The 19,321-nt window shown below is 39.0% G+C and overlaps 1 protein-coding gene across 2 annotated transcripts in view; it reads right to left on the bottom strand.

Annotated features, from left to right (window-relative positions):
• DOP1A (DOP1 leucine zipper like protein A) overlaps positions 1–19,321 on the bottom strand; it is a 78,694-nt gene that overhangs the window by 21,401 nt on the left and 37,972 nt on the right. For both annotated transcript variants that reach the window (XM_075202704.1, XM_075202705.1), the window contains exons 13-21: positions 17,321–17,554; positions 15,722–16,343; positions 13,678–13,952; positions 9,627–9,779; positions 9,023–9,123; positions 7,650–7,906; positions 5,204–7,163; positions 5,002–5,113; positions 2,975–3,157 (exon numbers count right to left, since the gene is read on the bottom strand). In XM_075202704.1, coding sequence (XP_075058805.1) covers positions 2,975–3,157; positions 5,002–5,113; positions 5,204–7,163; positions 7,650–7,906; positions 9,023–9,123; positions 9,627–9,779; positions 13,678–13,952; positions 15,722–16,343; positions 17,321–17,554 — 3,897 coding nt within the window. The remainder of the gene's footprint in view (positions 1–2,974; positions 3,158–5,001; positions 5,114–5,203; positions 7,164–7,649; positions 7,907–9,022; positions 9,124–9,626; positions 9,780–13,677; positions 13,953–15,721; positions 16,344–17,320; positions 17,555–19,321) is intronic.

Genomic DNA, 19,321 nt, shown 5'->3' with positions numbered 1-19,321 from the left:
CGCAATACTTTTCATATGCTTGCTGAGGCACTCTTCTGTGCCACCCACAGGAAGCATTCCTGGATCTGGTAGACATAGTGGATATATTTATGAAACCGGTGTCCAAGAAATAGTATAAACCTGTTGAAAAGAAACACTGATTCACCTGGCAAAAGTCCTAAGTCTACCGGGGACATCTAGCAATCTCCCACATACACACAATTCTTCACAAATAAAGACAGAGGAACAAACCCCAGAGCGAAGCCTTTTTGAAAGGAATTCTGGAGAGTAACCTTAGCAGTGCACCATCTATCGCGATCAGTTCCAAACGCGGGCATTGTTTTCCCCAGCTAGACAGAAAGGTCATGTGGGAGATTATTTTTGACAACCTGATAAGTTGTTCACAGTTTGACAGAAATGTGTGTCAGTGAGGAAGAATTCTGGTGGTCTTTGCCTTTCTGAGGTAGAGCCCACCAAGGAGGATGCAGTAAAAGCAGGGTTATTCTTCTTCTCCATGGGTCCAGTCCAGTGAGAGCCATCTGTCAATTGGACATATTTCCAGCTAGCTCTCCTTTTCCTAGCAGCGTCAGCCATTACAAGAAGGGAGGTAACCTGACCTAAACCACTCTCAGAGATGCTGCTAAATCTCCCTCCATAGCTCAAAGAGTGGGGGATTTAAAATATTTATCCTCTCGCAGCTCCAGAGCGAGGCCGCCATACCGACTCTTCTGCTCCGCCCTCACTCCATATGTCTGCCCGGAGTTTCCGAAGCATTGGTACTTAGTGTTTATTGTTCTGTGATGTTTTACCCTGTATGGTCTACTGTTCGTATTATGTAAGGCGCTGCGAAAACCCTGTGGCGCCCAACAAATAAATGATAATAATAATAATAATCAGTGCCTTTAATCGCTGGTACCAATGGGAACCCTCCTTCGCTGTTTTGCAATCAGTAAGGAGGGATCCATATTATTAGAGACTTCTCCTATCAGATTGAGGATCAGGAGAGAGGTGTGCAGCCTGATGCGGCTCAGCCTCCTCCCAATACACTGGCACTCCACAGTCTAAGCTGCAGTAGCAGCTGCAACCTAACAAATAAAGAAAAAATAGAAAAAAACACTCCAAACTAGAAAAAAATAAATAAATAAAGTCAATGCAGCTGTCGTAGCACTCAACTCCTTGGACACTTATCTAAAACTGGAGGGAGATAGGTGGTCAGGGGATATAGCGGGGAGGAGATTAAGTCTTTAGATTCTTAACTTCTAAGTGCCCAGCTCTTGGAACCAGCTTTATATTCCATGGTAGCAGTATCCTCTAGATTGGATGATAGAAAAACAACATTTCCAAAACTTACATCTTGAATGGAAACACTGTCAATTTTAAATAAGTAATCTCTAGGCATTTATTTAACTACCATTGTTTATTTCTATAGTGTAACCATTTTATGCAGAGTTTTACAGAGATGGTTTAATCATTCACATCAGTCCCTGCCCTACAGTCTAAATTATCTAAACCACAAACAAACTAGGGTTCATTTTGTCAGCAACTAATTAAATAAAACTCTATGTTTTTGGACTGTTGGACCTGCTCTGAGGACAGTGGCAGGTGGGGAGTTTGACTGGGTCGGTACACCTGTCAAACCGTAACGCAGGTGTCCTAAGGCAAGTACAAAGAGGACACAAACCTCCTGTGGAGCAGAAGTGCACCTGAAGAAAACCCATGCAAACATGGGGATAACAAACAACTCCACATAAGCAATGAACATAATATTGTTTTATTATTATAGTTTGTTTATGTAGCAGCACCAATTACTCAGCTCTGTCATTCACATTGATGACAGAGCAGAAATGGAGGATACATAGAAGCCTTATATACACTTGCACGAAATAAAAAAATGATTTTTTTTTTAAAGGTGCATTTGATTAAGGTCAGAATACCTCTTTGCTATCCTTCATCATATGCTTGCCCATGTATCCAAAGTTTTGAAATAGGTGGAAAAAAACAACCTGCAGCGAATCAGATAATCAGAATGCTCACAGCAGCACATAATACTTAAGGAAATGAGTTCGTTGATGATTTGGGAGGCCAAACTTATCTGCATATGTGACTATGTGAGAGTAGTAACATGATGTAAAGTGGAGAATAGAGGAAAGCAGGAAACCACAGATTAAGAGTTAGATAGTGGACAGAACAGGCCCACAAACACCACAAAGTAGTAATATATATGGGGTTCCTATCAAACGGACACAAGATTGTTTCATATAAACAGGTGATTGATACCACAAAGTTCATACATCTAACAACTTATGTTCTTTGGGTAACGGCATTTCTGAGAGAGACAGCGAGTATGTTTACACGCATGATTGGTCCTCGGAGGTCCCTTCTTCTCCCTCCCATTCACCCTTTAATGAAAGGTTTAATAATAATGCAATACACTTCTACATACAGTTGGGAATGGGGAGTAATAGAGAGAGGATGATAATTTTAAGGACAAAGGTGTTGCTTCAAATTGGCTGTTCAACTGCTGTTTGAAGCAGTCATTGTTACACCAAGTAATGAAAACCTTCTGTAGAAATTTGTATCCAAATATTTATATTACATACATATTTATACACACATACATACATATACATATATATATATATATATATATATATATATATATATATATATATATATATATATATATATATATATATGTGAATTCTGGTGTCATTGCTTATAATCTGTGAGTTCCAATGGCCATGACTTCGGTACTGTAAGCATAAACAGACCCGTACTGCAGTTAATGCAGATATTAGAAGTCACCTCAGAGATCAGGATCTATGAAGAAAACCCATTTCTATGGTCACGGATCTCCTCGGTGAGTTATAATATGCTGAGAAAAGTTCCTGGAGATTACATAGCAGAAGTACATTCCATATATCACTTTATTATTGGAAACACACAAAAATATAGAAAATAAAATAATCAGGTACATTAATCTGTTTTGTATTACCTTTGTTGAGCCAAGATTGATTGAAGTAACTGAGGCAGCGGCGGCTGTGCAGTTTTTATCAGAAGTGTCAGCTTGATGAAGGATGCTCCACAGCAGAGTGACTGATGACATTATCAAATGAAGTATAGACAGGATTCCACTGCGTGCTTCTAGTAAATGTTTCTGATCTACATTGACCATAAGCTACCAGATAAGAAAGTGTAAAACATATAACTTGGAAACAGGAAATTGTACAGATTTAAAATCATTCACTTCATTTGTCCTGATTCAAAGTTTGTAATCATTTACTAAAAACAAAACCTTGTGGAAATTAGGACACATTAATGTAAATCACATAAATAAACAAGGTGCTGCTACAAACTGTTTGAAGAAAGAGGATAAGGCATAGGGTGAATATAGGATACAGTAATCTGCTGATGGTAAACGTTCCAAGTTAAATCCACATTTTTTAGAACAATAAAACGCGCAAATCAAATCATATAACGTTGCAATATCTTGAGCACTTTTGGGATCCTCTAGTAAGACCAGCAGTGAAGATATTTTTGAAGGGGAGTCAGCGATTCCACTTACTTTTAGACTTTAGATTTTTCACTCACAATAGCGACAGCACAAGTAATTGATGCAGCTGGGATCTAATCTAACAGAGAGCGGATCGTTATTTTAATCATTGTGGAGGACACGGTGTAATTGTGGCAGCTGTTTAAGGAAATAAGCAGTGCAAGGACCAGTGAGCTGTTACCAAAGGGGGAGCACTTTTCCGCTAGGTAGTTGTTCATCTACAGCTTCGTGACGGATCTCACTATTTAACCGGCGCCTGTACTATGGAGAGTGAGGTGAACTGGCCTCTCACCTCCTCTATTATTACTATTCTATAACGTTTCCTGCTCATCTTACTAGAGGATCTTAAAAGTGCTCAAGGTTTTAAAAATGTATGTGATTGCACATTTTATTGTTCTGAAGAAATTGGATTTTACCTGCACATATACCATCAGCAGGTTAATATATCCTTTGCTATGTTATATGGCAACTATTGTTTGTAAATTAGACACATCACATGATTGTGTGAGACTAATCTGGATATCCCATTTGCCATAGTATTTTATCCACAATTTTACTATTCTTGAGTGAGATAGTCTCAATTTTCGGATCTTTAATTGCTGTCTATTTTTTTTTAATTTCCTTTTACATTAAAGATGAAGTTATTCTTTATTTATAGTTATTGTATTAAATATATTCATGTTTTATCTAGGAGCCTTGTGTGTTTTCTGCCAAATGTATTGTACATTATATATCTTTAGTCTTTTAGCATCTAGAGTGGCGCTTCTTTATCGTTTGTTTCTCTGTTCCAGTTCTCCATGAGAGATGGCACCCTCATATTTTATAGGCTGACATTCTTTATTACTATAAAATATAAATATACATATTGGGAGTACAACTCTAGTCTATTTTATAGCCTAGGAATTTTTCTGTCCATAGGATGAATATACCTGATGGATGGTTAACAAAAAAAAAAAAATATAGTCGGATATAAAATAAGCATATAACAGCACAACGAGCTTATTTACACATATTGTCAACAAGAAATGACATATATTCAGAGAAAAAGTGCAGGAGGACTTTTTCTAGCAATTGAATATAATTGTCAAACACTTGTACATCTAAACGAAACAACCACCAAGTCAACCTGACCTTCAATCACCTTCTCCACTGTGGGGATCCACTGACCTTGCTGCCATTTTTTTTTACTCCACTGCAACAACAGTGCTTGTGCAGAAGGCAGTCAATCACAAGGACATAAGAAAATGACTGCATCAACACCATATCCCTGTTTCTAGGAATGCATATTTACAAGGCTTCTGCAGAGGAGATCTTCAGGGCTCATTTGTTGTTTTCACAGATGGGCAAATATTATTTTACTGAAAATATAGTTGTTTAATTGTAGGTTCATTTAAAACGTTTTTTGGGCTTTTTGCCATCGTGGTATCAGGGGTTGCAAAGACAATCCTCATCATACTTTGTCAATTTACCTGGTGGTACTGAGCTGAGGGATCAAGCAGACAGTAGTGAATGATTGTTGTAATGCCTTCTAGTAGAGTCAGGATCATGTCTGGTGGGATGAAGGATGCCATCCACAGAGGCCTGAAATACACAATAAGGTTAACCTCTTACAGCAACAGCACCGATAGAAAAAAACCTGCAGCTACAACCAACGTGACAAGAATAACCTACCTTTTATCACATAATCCTGTTTCATACTTGTATTGCTGAATTAAGTTATCAAGATTTTTACAAAGCTGTAATGTCACTGAAACAACTACTTTCTGCAGGACTTTCCCCATGTAAGGTAATGTGGATGTGATAAGGCCAATCCATTGAGGGTGCATTTTACAGGTGTAATGCTGGTGTAAAGCCCTGATCACAGCACAGAGAAACATTCCCTGGCATGTGATTGGCTGGGAGTGCATATACTGGAGGGAGGTCATTGGCTGCTGAGGATTGATGTGCTCTAGATCAGTGATGACAAAATCAAAACCCGATTCATTGTCTTCTGGAATGGTCAACACACAATGCTCAAGAACAATAAGACCCTGAAGAACTTTTAATAGCTGGGACTGTAATGTACTGCCATTGTCCAATTCATCTTCTGAAAAGTTAATGAGACTGTCCTCAGACAAGCCTTCTTCAATGGCCATTATATTCTTCTCAGCCATGCGTTCATTGTGCCACTTCTGAGCACTGAAGATTGAAGATAGTAAACAGTGGAGAATCACTTTCTGAACCTTGCACTTGGACAACATATCTGAAATAAAGCTGGCAAAGCCCTTAGCTGAGCTCTCTATGACTTTTGCCAATTCAGTAAACAACAAGGTTAGGATTTCAATGCTCATCATCTGCATGTTGCGGTTGCCTATGAGATCTTGCTGTGACACTTTAACATGAGTGGGGTAGTGGCTTCTCATGAAATACAAACATAGAGAAATAAGTATTTCTATATACATGGAACTCCGAAAATTGTGGTTTGAGTCCAGCGGGATATTGCTATAAAAATCTTTTCCCATCACAGAGATCCGATGCCTTGCCAAAAGATTTTGGAGCAAAGATAGCTGAGGGGTGTATGCATTATTAACACTGGTAGTGGAGATAGCACTGACAAACACTGTTGGACATGTTTTTAATATGGCTTTTATAGAAGATAAAGCATACAATGTCCGCGAGGAGTCGTAGAGCTGGAGGTATAAAAGCACATGCTGGTAAAGAGGATGGATATTAAAATGTGGAGATTTCCGTATACCAGGAGAACCCACATCACTTTCAATTTCTGAGATCTCTCCTTCTCCACAACTGTACCAGTTCTCCAAATCTAATCCGTCGCTGAAGAAAACATTGGTCTGCTTCAATTTCTCATTTTGGGCTTTTTTCTTGTCATCATCTTTCCTTCTGGGCATTTTAACTTTCGGTTTTGTTCCAGTTGGTTTTCCCCCTTCTTTGCTATTTGTGTCCCTTTCTGCTCCCTTCCCTTTGAAATTAAACTGAATGCTACTGTGACTCCTTTTCTTGTGGTGCCCCATCATATCAAAATTGAAATCTGTGGGGTTCTGCTGATGCATGATCGAGGGAGAAGATAAGTTCCTGGAGATAACATTTGCCAAACTTTCAATGCCAACCTCAGCAGACACAGACAGGAAGTTAGGTGGGTCTCTGAGTGAAAGGTTATTTCCATTCCCTTGAGTTCCTTCATTCTCATTACCAGTTGCATCTACTGCTGAACTGCATATACTTATCTTGTTAAATGTGTCTACATGATCAACATATGAGCAATTTAATTCATGATCTTCCCCAACATTTCCAAGAACAGTGCAAATCAAGTCGGAAATAACTTGTTGAACTATCTCATCAACAGTGTCCTCACTCGGATTCAGACCGTTATCTTGAATAGTTAAACTCTCTGCATCCACCTCATCTCCAACTGAAGACTGAGAACATCCAGAGTCTGAGCTCTGCAGAATCTCCATCTGCTGGTCTGGAAGCTCAAAGTCTGATACCCCCATTGGGATGGTCTCACTGCTGGTGCTCAGAAGGGAAAGTCTGTCACTCAATGGATTCACGGTAAGGCTAAAGTTCTCCATTTCATCCATAAGAACTTGTTTAGCTGTTGCTGTCCCAGGACAGATCTGTGTGCTGGAGAATGCTGCATGTATGTAAAGAAGAAGAAAATGTTTTATAAATCACTATATTTCCACAACTTTCAAATCACACCAGCCTGCATACACTAAATTATAGTCACAATAACCACTTCATGATTGATCCAAAATTCGAAAAGAAAAAAAAAACATTTCTAGGATTCGTCCTATGATTAACCAGAAAATATATTGTCTAGTTCTCCTGAGTATAGGTATACCAGATACTTGTACTTTATATAAGGTATAATGCAGGGATGCATAGTAAAAGGTCATTTTGATTTTCCACTTTCTTAAATCTTTCTTTTTCACATTTTATAAACCAATGGTAAGTTGGGGACTACATAACATATTAAAACATGAGGTGTATGTCAAACATAATACATTATAAGCTAATCAGTGAATCAACAATAAGCACCCAAAATATAGCATGTGTAAATAATAACAGAAAGACACATAATGTAACTAGCATTACACATTAGGTACTACATACATACCATCACTACCGTTACATGTCTTAGTAAACATTTTCCTATTTTCTTCCAAGTGTCGGATGGATTTACTCAAGTGTCTCTCAGCCTGTACTCGCTGCACAGATATTCGCTGAGTTTTTGGATGAAGGAGCAGGAGAAGAAGAGGTTCAAGGACTCTTGCTATGTCATGTCTTTGAAGCACTTGATGCAACCAGGCTTGACCGACAGATGAAGTGCAACCATCTAAGCTATTCAGACTGTCCAGCATAATGAACAATGACCTGCAATTGTAGAGAAGTAATTTAAAACGTGCCAGATAGATATCATCACATAGTCGAAGTGATACACCTGCCACCACCACAATTAGCAATTTGTGATTGGTGGGTGACTTATGAAGCTTTTTTGGCAAGAAAAGCTCAGCCTTTTTGCCGATGTGCTTGCAGAACATCGAAGACATCATTATAACAATACTATTCTGCATTAAAAGCTGCTATTTTACTGTTTTCCTTGTGACAATAAACTAGAACACTGGCATAAAAAAACACGCTGGCTGGTCGTTACAAGCCGATTATTAAATATGTTCATTTTTTAATTCAATGGTTAAAGAAAGGATGTGTGTGAGTGATGATCGATATAATGCATTCAAATGCAGAAGCCAGAATGATTGATAATTGCTTTCAGTAAGAAAATATCCATTCAAAAGTATCGGACTGAAGTTAAGTAAAACGTGCATTGCAATTATACGATTAAAGCACAATAATTCTAAAACTGTTCTATAATGTGCATACGCTGCATAATATGTCTGCTGTCATTTCAGAATCTACAATGGATGTAACCAAATCACTATTTTGATTGACACACTCTTTACATATAATGGAATGGTAATATGGAAGTCTTGGGTGTAAAATGATGTGACCGAGCAGCAAAGCATTTGTTTGGCAACAAAAAATTAGGTGTTTGACCCCAGTATTACAGCTAGAAAAGCAGCAAGAAAAATAAGCTTAGTTTAGTGCCTTCCGTTTCAACGTCAAATTTTCCTAATCTGATTAAAGGAGTCACAGAGTAACAAAAATAAATAAAATAAGGAATGCTCCAAAGTTTCACACTAGCTAGAGAGTATAGTGTTTTATTAACAATCCTGTTAGGCAATAAAGTTTCAAGCAAAAGTGATGTGCGAATATGCTGCAATAACTCAAAGTTTAAACTCAAGAAAACTACTATAGAAAATCCAAATAATTATCAATAAATATAACATCAAAATGTGGTTAACTATGGAACTTGCCTGAAGGTTCCCTAAAGGTTTATTTCACCATGATGTAAAAATACAATAACTTCATCTCAATTAATCATGTGGACACCAAAATCATCCCCAGAAAACGTTGGCAAATATGGCAAACCTGTCAAATGTACGACCGTAGGATGAAGATTTGTTGACATGAAGGTCTCTGGTAAGGTGCCACAAGACTGCAAATCTCCCATGGGCTTCCATCCTAATTTTCTGTGACAAATTAACACTTATTAATAATCAAACCGATTAGCAGTCAGTTAGTATGCAACACTACATTATAGGCAGCATGGTGGCTCAGTGGTTAGCACTTCTGCCTTACAGCACTGGGGTCATGAATTCAATTCCCAACCATGGCCTTATCTGTGAGGAGTTTGTATGTTCTCACCGTGTAAAAATCCTATATACACTGAACACATATGAACTTGCATCGATAGTCCCACACAACGTCGGTGTAAAACAGTACTTGTTACATTTACCCCCATGTTGGCCATCACATGGTCATACTCAGATCTTCCAATGTGTAAAAGTCAGGAAGATCTTTTGGGAATTGGTTAGTCGTGTTCAGGTTTTCATTGGGGTCCAAATACTAATTCCCTGAGTTAATTACACGGTACAATAAGTAGGGTTTATCCTGCAGGATAGAGTTTAATAATCCATGTCCCAAATGCCTTTTTTTAAATCTTGTGTTATCACTGCAGTAGATCTATCATTACCTTGTCCTTGTGTGTCAGCTGCTGGCTAATGACATCCTCGCAGATACTAGAGGATGGGACCAGATTGTGTAGCTGATAGAACAGTTCCACACTTCTTTGATGGTGCTGTGGGGTCCGGTCTCCTAGCTGTTCCCACAGTGTCATGGCTACATTCTTCAAACGGTGGGAAGAAACAAAAAACAGCCAAATATGATAAAAATGTCAACCTTCACAAATGAGGTACTTAATTATTATCAACATTTCACATGATGTGTACAGAAGTCCTGCACACGAGTTATGTCACACATATACTGCTTTAGTAGCAAGGTATCGTGCACTAAATGTTATTACCTCCAATGTAAATACATATTTTAACCACGCTGAAACAGAGATGCAACGTAAGATGAATCACTGATTTACCAAAGAGAGGAAAACATTTTACATGCTTGTGTATGGAATAAGCTTTTTTTTTAAATCCATGCATTCTGCATTTCCCTCCTTTATACGTCTTCTCTCTGTGAACTTATATGCTACCACCTCTATAATGACGACAAAACAAGTCTACCTCTCCTCCCCTGACCTCTCTCCTCCTCTATTATTCCATGTGTCCAACTGCTTCTCTGACATCTCCAGCTGGATGTCCCAACGCTACCTAAAGTGCTATATGCCCAAGATGGAGCTCATCTTCCCCCTTCTAGTGTTTCAACTTTCACAGTTGACAATATCACTATCTTCCCTGTTCCCCAAGTATGCTGCCTTGGAATCGTGGTTCATTGTGCCCTCAGCTTCACTTTATGCGCTAGGCCCTTGCACTGTCTTGTCTCTAGGCCCTTGCACTGTCTTGTCTCCTGCCAGAATACACACCTTTCACACGCAAGACGTTAAGAAAATCCTAATCCATTCTCTCACTATCTCCCACCTTGACTACAGCAACCTCCTGCTATCTGGCCTTCCCTTCACTGTCTCTTCTCTACAATCTGTACTAAATGCCGCAGCAAGACTGATCTTCCTCTCTAGACAATCCACATCTGCAGCATCACTTTGCAAATCCCTACAATGGCTTACAATTTGCGCCAGAGTTCAATTTAAGCTTCTCATCCTCACCAACTCCTGCTCTTCATACATCTTTGACCTCATCACGATATATACTCTCTCTCATCCTCTGCGATCTGCCTTTGATCTACAGCATCTACACCATTCCTCCTTTCTGGTAACCACCCTTCACTCCCACCTTCAAGACTTTTCCTGTGCTGCTCCCCACTTATGGAACTCTCTATCCTGCCTGATCATAATCTGTCCCAACCTTCAATTTCTCTCTCAAAACCCACCTTTTCACTATAGCCTATCTTACTCCCATCTGATACTACCTCCTCTACATGTTTTATCACATCCAGTTCCAGGCCCACATTTTGTCCAACTAGGTCCTATTGTCTCAGCACTGTCCTCTCCCTCTAGGCTACAAACTCTCACAAGCAGGACCCTCTCTACCCTCCTGCGGAGTAATATTGTTATGTTTGGTTGATGCGGGTAACAGCCTAAAAGACTGTCTGGCTTGCCCAATCACACTTCAAACTCAATTTTAAGGTAAAAAGGTATTTCTGTGTTTACAATAATAAAACAAAAACACAGACACCTTTATCGCAAATAATAGAATGTTTGTACTCGCCCTAAAATCCCTCTCTTATAGTCCATTGAGGGGACACTGCTAGATGTAGGTTGTCCAGGGAGTCAAGGCACTCAAACGTTTAAAACTGTGTGTAGCTCCATCCCTACTATACTCCTCCCACAGGAAGGAGTACTCAGTTTATGTCTAATAAAGCCCTAAGGAGGGCCGAAAAAAGGGTTAACCAAACAACAAACACAATCAACCCAACAAACATTACAGAGCCAGGGTGGGCACGCAGAATCCCCCAATAGACTATGAGAAAGGGATTTTACGGTGAGCTGCCCCTGAGGAAGAGACTGCTTTAACACTGCTGCACGCAAAACCCTTAAGCTGGCGTCCTCGGATGCAAAGCCCTGCAACCTGTAAAGTTTCACAAAGGTGTGGACAGAGAACCACGTAGCTACCCGGCACAGCTGTTTCTCCATGAGCTGAAGCTCTGTGACACACCGCCCACCCACAGCCCTGGTCGAATAATCTGACAAACCTCCCAGCACCAGTCTAGCTGACCTCATGTAAGCCAAATTGATGGTGAAAGTGATCCATCGAGCTAGACACACCTTGGAGTCTGGACAACCGCGTTTGTGTGCATCATACAGCACAAAGATCTGTGGTTTCGTAAAGTCCCGCAGTGTGGTATACATAGCGCCTGAGGGCCCTGACCTCATCCACAAGTAACAAGGACTGATTGAAAGACGAGAACTCAGAGAAGGCAGGAACTACAATTTTCTGATTCAAATGGAAATGACAAACAACTTTAGAAAAAAAGGCAGGCTTGTCACCAGAATATCTGTGGATTTCACATCTTCCACTGATTAAAGTTTCGAAGTTGAGTCACCCCGGCTCAGGGACCTGGGGTGGAGGAAGGCCGTAGGCTGTCCACTACCCAGGGAGGAAACCCTGAGCTCAGCAAAGTTCCCCCCTAAAATAAAAAATAAATAAAATAAAATAAATAAACCTGTAAAAAATAAAATCCAGGGCAGTTGCCCTGGAAGACATACCTGACTCCTGAGGGCACTAAAACTAAACTGAGTATCCTTTCTGTGGGAGGGTTATAGCAGGGGTGGAGATACACTAACAGATTTAACTGTTTAAGTGGCTGGTCTCCCTGGGACCACCTACTATACTATGAGAAAGGAATATTACGGTGAGTATAAAAATCCTAATATTTGCCCAAAAAGGTGTCTGTGTTTGTTTTATTATTGTTGAAATAATTTTTATTACAGTTATTACTTACAAATGGAATTATCCTTTAAAGATGTTCATCACAAATCCCTCCATTCCTGCAGACTATTACATCAGTAAAGAGATCTTTATGAGGACCTTTTCAAAATCTCTGGGGGTTACTTACTAACACCATTTAAACTGCAAATCTGCACTAAAATCATAGTAGCCAGTAAGGCTAGCTTGCACTAGACAAATAACAGCAAATTATTTATTGGTTGCTCTTTTAGTGCAGATTTGCACCTTTGAGCAATGATTGTAAATAGCATACTCTGGATCTGATGCAATTATATAAGATGTGTCACTTTGTCTAGATGGTAGCAGCATTCATTCATTCAATTGGGAGCAGACTCATTTCATCTACTGCATTGAATGAAAAGTCTTCCACTCTCAATACAAGTCAATTTCAGGAGACTGCTGCCACACATATATGGCTATCATGCCAAAGGGGTCTGCTGGATGGAATGAGAGTGTACACAGAATGATTTTGGATCAATAAAACAAAGATTGATATTATTGTAAAATATGAAGACACTGAACAATATTTAACAGCACAGAAAACACAATCATTCCCTGTAAGGTAAAATTATACTTTGAACACGATGGGCTTAGGCCATTAAGGCACGCATATTGAGCGCATTGTGAGTTTGTTATAAACCGTATGTAAATCGGCTCTCGCCACTTCTGAAGTCAACAAGAAACAGATCTGAAGACATCTGTGGTGTTGACCACGGATGTAGTTTTACTCTGTTGTACTAGAAAAGACATGCAGGATACATGTAATACCTATGTGGAATATAACATCTCAAAAGAATGCACAGATTAAAAAAAAACTATTATGCAATTAATGTTAGCTGTCAATAATATTGCAATTTATGATTATAAATGGATTTTTTTTTACATTTATTTTATATATATTTTTCCCTTGGAAAAACATTAGGCTGTCCTTAATGTCTACTGTACATAACCAGCATTGTTACAGTTGCTCCTGATTGCAGACACGTTATAGCATACACACGCGACTGACATAACTAGGAATCAGGACTTAGACTAGCCCTATAGCAGGTGCAGGAGATATGGCAGAAAAACAAGAAACTCTGAGATGCCAGGAGCTCGATTCGGATGTTGCTGCGTACGCTCGAGCTTAGCACTCCCTCACTCCATTGCAAAAACAAATCTACCTACCTTGAAGAAATCAGTCTTCTCTGCCATGTACCGCAAATTGCCTTCAGTAAGGGGTGGTCGAATCACAACAGACACGCGGCCTTGGTTTGGACTTAAGGGTTGAGAAGCTTCCAAACCATTTGCATTTTCTCCAGCTACCACAGCTACAGACTGTGTCAGGCCAACCAGGTCCATCACTAGAGATATAGCGACACTCTGAATGCAGAAGTCTACTGCTACACTGCACACGTTCATCAGAGTCTGAAGCCATATGGGTGGGTGCACCTTTTCACAGTCTAAGGAAAACAGAAAGAAAATATATACTGCAAATTAAACAAATACTACACACTATGTAACTGGCCCCAGCTTCACAACAGAGTATCCAATGGAAGTGATTATTATAATTTAATTATATTGTGCTAATCATATTACACAGCTCTGTACAAAGGATATGTAATCATTAACATTGGGCCCCATTGGAGCTTAAAATCTAAAATTCCCTATTCCCCCCCACACACAAACTAGGGTCCATTTTGGCAGAAGCCAATTAACCTACCAGTATGTTTTAGACTATGGGAGGAAATCAGTGTCCTGAGAGAAAGCCCACTCAAACACGGGAAGAACATACAAACTCCACACAGTTAGGGCGCTGGTTGGAATCAAACTCATGACCCCAGAGCTGCGAGGCTGCTAATGCTAAACACTGTGCCACCCTTGCTGCCTCTAAAAAAGTATGTACTGTAAGTGTAGTAAGTCACATTGACATCATCTTGCAACACACTCCCTATGCTGCATATCACATGGGTGCTAAGTGATAGATATTTGATTATAAGTTTTTAAATAAACAATCATACTTTAAAAGGATAAACCATATTATCAGCCAATTAAAGTTGTTTGTAGTGTTTTAACATAATTAATATGGTTGATTAGTAAGGACACTGTAATTAATACTTCGCAAAAAAGAGTAACACTTTTTACATTATGTAGTTAAAAAGAATACTTAGAGTCATCCTTAACATGTCATAAAGTAATAAATAAGGAAGCCTTGCTATAATCTGTACTTTCTTTTTTTTTTTTTTTAACAGGCATTTTAATTGGCAGTGTTTTCCTGTCAAAGCCATCTATTAATTTAAGTTCCTCATTTCCATATGAAAGTTACCACTCAACTTCCCTGGGTCAGTCAATTTTAATTGAAACTAGTGTCACTTAGGCTAGGTACACACTGAAGATTTTTCCAACCGACTTGTTATCTCAAACAATTGTCAGACTGATCGGACCTTCAGTCGTAGGTACAATTCATACATACACACTGACACGATTTACCTTCAGATCTGTGCTCTTCATCTGATCCTCTAGTCTTCAGAGAATAACAGCACAATATTCATTCATTCATTATTGTCACACTGATTAAAACTGCCTTGTTATAGCTATCCACATGTCCTAACGAATTTCGTTCGCTTCTGTGACTCTCAAACGAAACATTCTGTCTCAAAACCAACAAATGAATTATTCTTTCAATAGCACTCTCTACATTTATTCACCGGGACATTCATTGCTAGCATCGGCTGAAAAGAGCACGACTCTGTAAAGTCTATGGAGATCGTGACCATGAGTGCATACACACTACATGATCGGTTGGAAAATATTAAACAGTACAACCAACCAAATGAAACGATTATCGTCACTTTGGGACGACTTTAGATCATCGTGTCACTATACACACTCACAAGATATCTGACCAAACAGTCGGATGTCAGCTGATTGGAGGTTTTTCGTGTAAACAACAGGCCAGTGTGTACCTAGCCAAAGCACTTGCAGGTAGTGCTGCAAATGTGGGCGGTGATTGTAATCTTCCCGGAAAATACATAGGCATCATATGAAGAAGCAATTGTTGGCAGCACACAACACAAAAGTGGTGAAAATGACGCAAGCTCATTACACAGACAGCAAACAAAAAGGAAATGTGAATAATATAAAACCTATATCAAAGCTGCTAAACTGTTATGTGACTGGCGAATAAATGTTTACAAGGGGAAAATGTCGTTCATGCCAACAGGTTGCTTACCGACTTCTGCCTTCACTGCGTGAATGTCTGAAGTGTGACTGCCTTCTGCAATGTACACAGGGAAGCTGGAACATTCAAGGAATAGCTGGCAGGCAGCAATAAAGGCAGGATGGTATTCCTTTGGTGCAATTTGCTTGCTTTTTGTTTTTTCTTTAGCATTTTCAGGTGTAGGTGGCTCCCATTTAATATTGTCTGTTTCCCCTCCAGAAGGTTCGCCTGGAAGATTGACTGAAAGAGCTTTAGGTGTTGGACTCTTGGGCATAACGTATAAATTAATGAATCTTGTGAGGAACTGTTGGAAGTACTCCAGGCAGCACTGCATTGATGTTTTTTGTGCTGCCTTTATGCTCCAGGAAGCTGATCCCTGTGAACTCCGGGAGGACGGCTGCACAACTGTCTCTTCAGAACCCACAGTAGATGCGGTTTCAGTTTCTGATGAAGTGCTACCTAAGGGCAGACCAGCTGTACCTTGCCCATCACTCTGTTCCCTGTCAATATCATCAGCTTTGTCTGCCTGGTATTGCACAAACTCTGTAAAGCCACTCTCAGAAGATCGGCTGCTTGGGGGGTTCTCTCCATCTTCAAAAACATCGCCTGGATTTTCAGAGGTGAAAGAGGACAGCTAAGGAATAAATAAATGTCATTCAGTGATGACTACACTTTTGTCATACATTTAATTCATAGGGCTAAAGGATAACTTTGCCTTTATAAAACTATAAGCATCTAAAATGCTTAGATCCTAAGAATGACTTTGGATAAGGGATGCCCTACCTGGCATCTTTAGCTTGGGAGCTACACTGTCTATCAGAGAGCATCTAATAGTTTACTGTCTGATTCTTCAATCTTTTCTCCTACCATTTCAAATACTGAGGAATGCAATGTACGGGCTCCAGCTGGATTTTGCACGGGAAGACAACCCTGTGATTGGGCGCATGATGTGTGGAAAGCCTAGAAAACATTAGCTCATTTTTATCTATTCATGCCCTGCTCTCCCAGTCACAATGTACTTCTGAATACGCGGTGAGGCTTTCTCAATACAGGTTTAAGCTATGAAAGCATCATAAAGCTGAGATGAGGTGGAATCAAGCATTTAAAAATAAATAAATAAAAAAAAAATATAAAGGATTTGCTTCAAAGAAGATATGAACAGTAATAAACAGCAGAGTGTTACTGCACAGTGAAGCTATGATTTTATTTGCCTCCATAACAGTATTATGGAGGCTGTTTCCAAACTAGTACGATGAATTCTAGTTTGTGCTTATTTAGTTATGCATCAATATTATGGAAAAAGTCTGATTTACGTGACTACCACAATGTACTCTAATATAAATCATGTATATCACTTTTGTTTTTTTATGTTTTTTTAAACAGCAAATAAAGTCAGGATTAGAAAACAAATTAGAAGCACAAAACAGATGAACAAAATTATTAATATGAGACATACAGCTACATATCCACAAAATCAATAGAGCAGCAAACTACGTGGATATAAACAGACACGAAGATAAAACACAAAAAAAACAACTAATAATAAACTAAACAGTAAAACCTGTATACACAGTGTAGTTGATAAATTAGTTGAAAGGTCACAAGTCTTACCTTCCGGTCCTCCCTCTCTTTACCGGGGCCATTTTGGCTACCAGGAGGTTGAAATGCACCCCCAGTGCCGGCAGACAAGAGGGGAGGTTGGACCTTGCTGAGGATTTTTGAACAAAGTCTTAGTGAATCAGTCAACTCCTTGAGGTCCAGAGCTTGAAGATGGCTGGTTAGAGCAGAAATCATCCGGAGGAGCAGCTGAGGCAGATGTTCTGTCTGTATTTCAATATACGTCTCCTACACAAAGAAATAGAACACAATTCTGTAGAAACAGTTACAGAAATATTATAAAGTAAAGCATTCTCCTAACTGAGGCAATAGAATAGGGGATAGCAAGATGAACTCTGGCCAACGATCATAACATAGATTTCTTTTCGGTACTTGAATAAGCGTAAACCTGTCCATACACAGGCAGATGTGGATGCTCAGCCTCGAATTGTCACCAATTTGGGCATACACCTGCAGCCAAACAAGATGGAACATGAGCAAAACCTATTTTCCACCAGTCCTGATTGACATTTCATCGCTCCCAAGCAGAAGATGCTTAGGATTGGTGGATGTTCAGGGCCAACAAATGCAGCAATTTGTGTCTAAAATGACCAAACTGGATGCCAGAATTATATGTAGAGCAGATTAAGCAATGTAGCACACATACTACAAAACAGAAGGATTCATTTTTACTAAGAAATACTGGTGGAGCTTTAACAAACATAATGACCATTGCAAGATGATTGTTTGTTGTTGTTGGAGTAAAGTCATATTGCTATTTGTCAAGTCCTAATAGTCCATTAATTCTAAAATATCCAGGTATTCTTTATCACTTATATATTTTAATAAGTTAGACATCAAACGTTGCAAGATGCAGACTAACAGAAATAAAAATTATGGCAACAGGTAGCTCTGCCTTACATTACTTTAACCATGATTGCTACCTACTTACAAAACATGAAACAGATGCATCAATCTACAATGGTAACACAAAATCTAGCCAGCAAACACTACATCACAATAACAGCAGTATAAACCATTATCACTACCAAACAGCTGAGCAAAGGTTTGCTTTGCACACAAACATGACCATACCATAAACTACAATTACCATTTATGTATCTAAAATATGGACACAGCTAACTACTATTCCTTTTGATAGTGTAATGTCCCTTCTTGTCTTTTCTTGAATAAAAGCGAAAATACAATGTGTTGGTGTCAGCATGGGTTTGAAGGAAAAGAAAAATACGGTACCTGACAAATCACTCTCATACTTCTAGTAGGCTTGGGAAAGGAAAGCAAAAGATTTAAAGAATGAAAAGAACAGGTTCAGAAGTTATTTGCAATGCACAATGCACATAATAAATCACAATATTATTTCAAAACACATTATAAAAATGATTTGTAGCAGCAGTTCCTGAAAAAAAAAAAAAAAACATGCAGTAAAGCAGAATGTCATCAACAATGCCATCGGAATCACAAATTAATGTTTCTGTTGACAGCCAAGAAGTTGCTTTGTTAGAAATAAGCTAAAATCTATACTAATAAATAAGGCATACTGGTGATCTGTGTGTTTTAAAATAGGTCCATTATGTATGTTGCCGTCTCTTTTCATGGCCTGAAGACCTACAATCAATTTGCACTGTGCAAATGGCTTAGCAGAGTTTTTTGTCATTAATTTAAGATGGTCCACACAATGATTCATCTTTTTCTGTGGTTTGGATGGTCTGTTATATAAAGGCGCACACTACAGTTTTAAACAAATCCATAAGAATAAAACACAAAGTTTTTATTTTTAGAAGTAGTATCACTGGCTGTTCAGCAAAAGCATGTAGCTGGACATCAAATGAGGGTGCTATAAAATCTGGAAAATGTGTAATTGCATCAGGGCCTGATTAAGGATTCTGGCTGCCCTAGGTTAATACACCCCCAGCACCCCCCCCCCCCCCCCCCATCATTAAAGGAAGATTCAGGAGTATTCTCCAGCAACCAAATTTAGATAGATTCTCTTACCTG

Source organism: Mixophyes fleayi, chromosome 3, assembly GCF_038048845.1.
Source record: "Mixophyes fleayi isolate aMixFle1 chromosome 3, aMixFle1.hap1, whole genome shotgun sequence".
Classification (NCBI taxonomy): Eukaryota; Metazoa; Chordata; class Amphibia; order Anura; family Limnodynastidae; genus Mixophyes; species Mixophyes fleayi.
The sequence above is the reverse complement of the archived record's forward strand: the minus strand, read 5'-3'. Positions and strand labels throughout refer to the sequence as shown.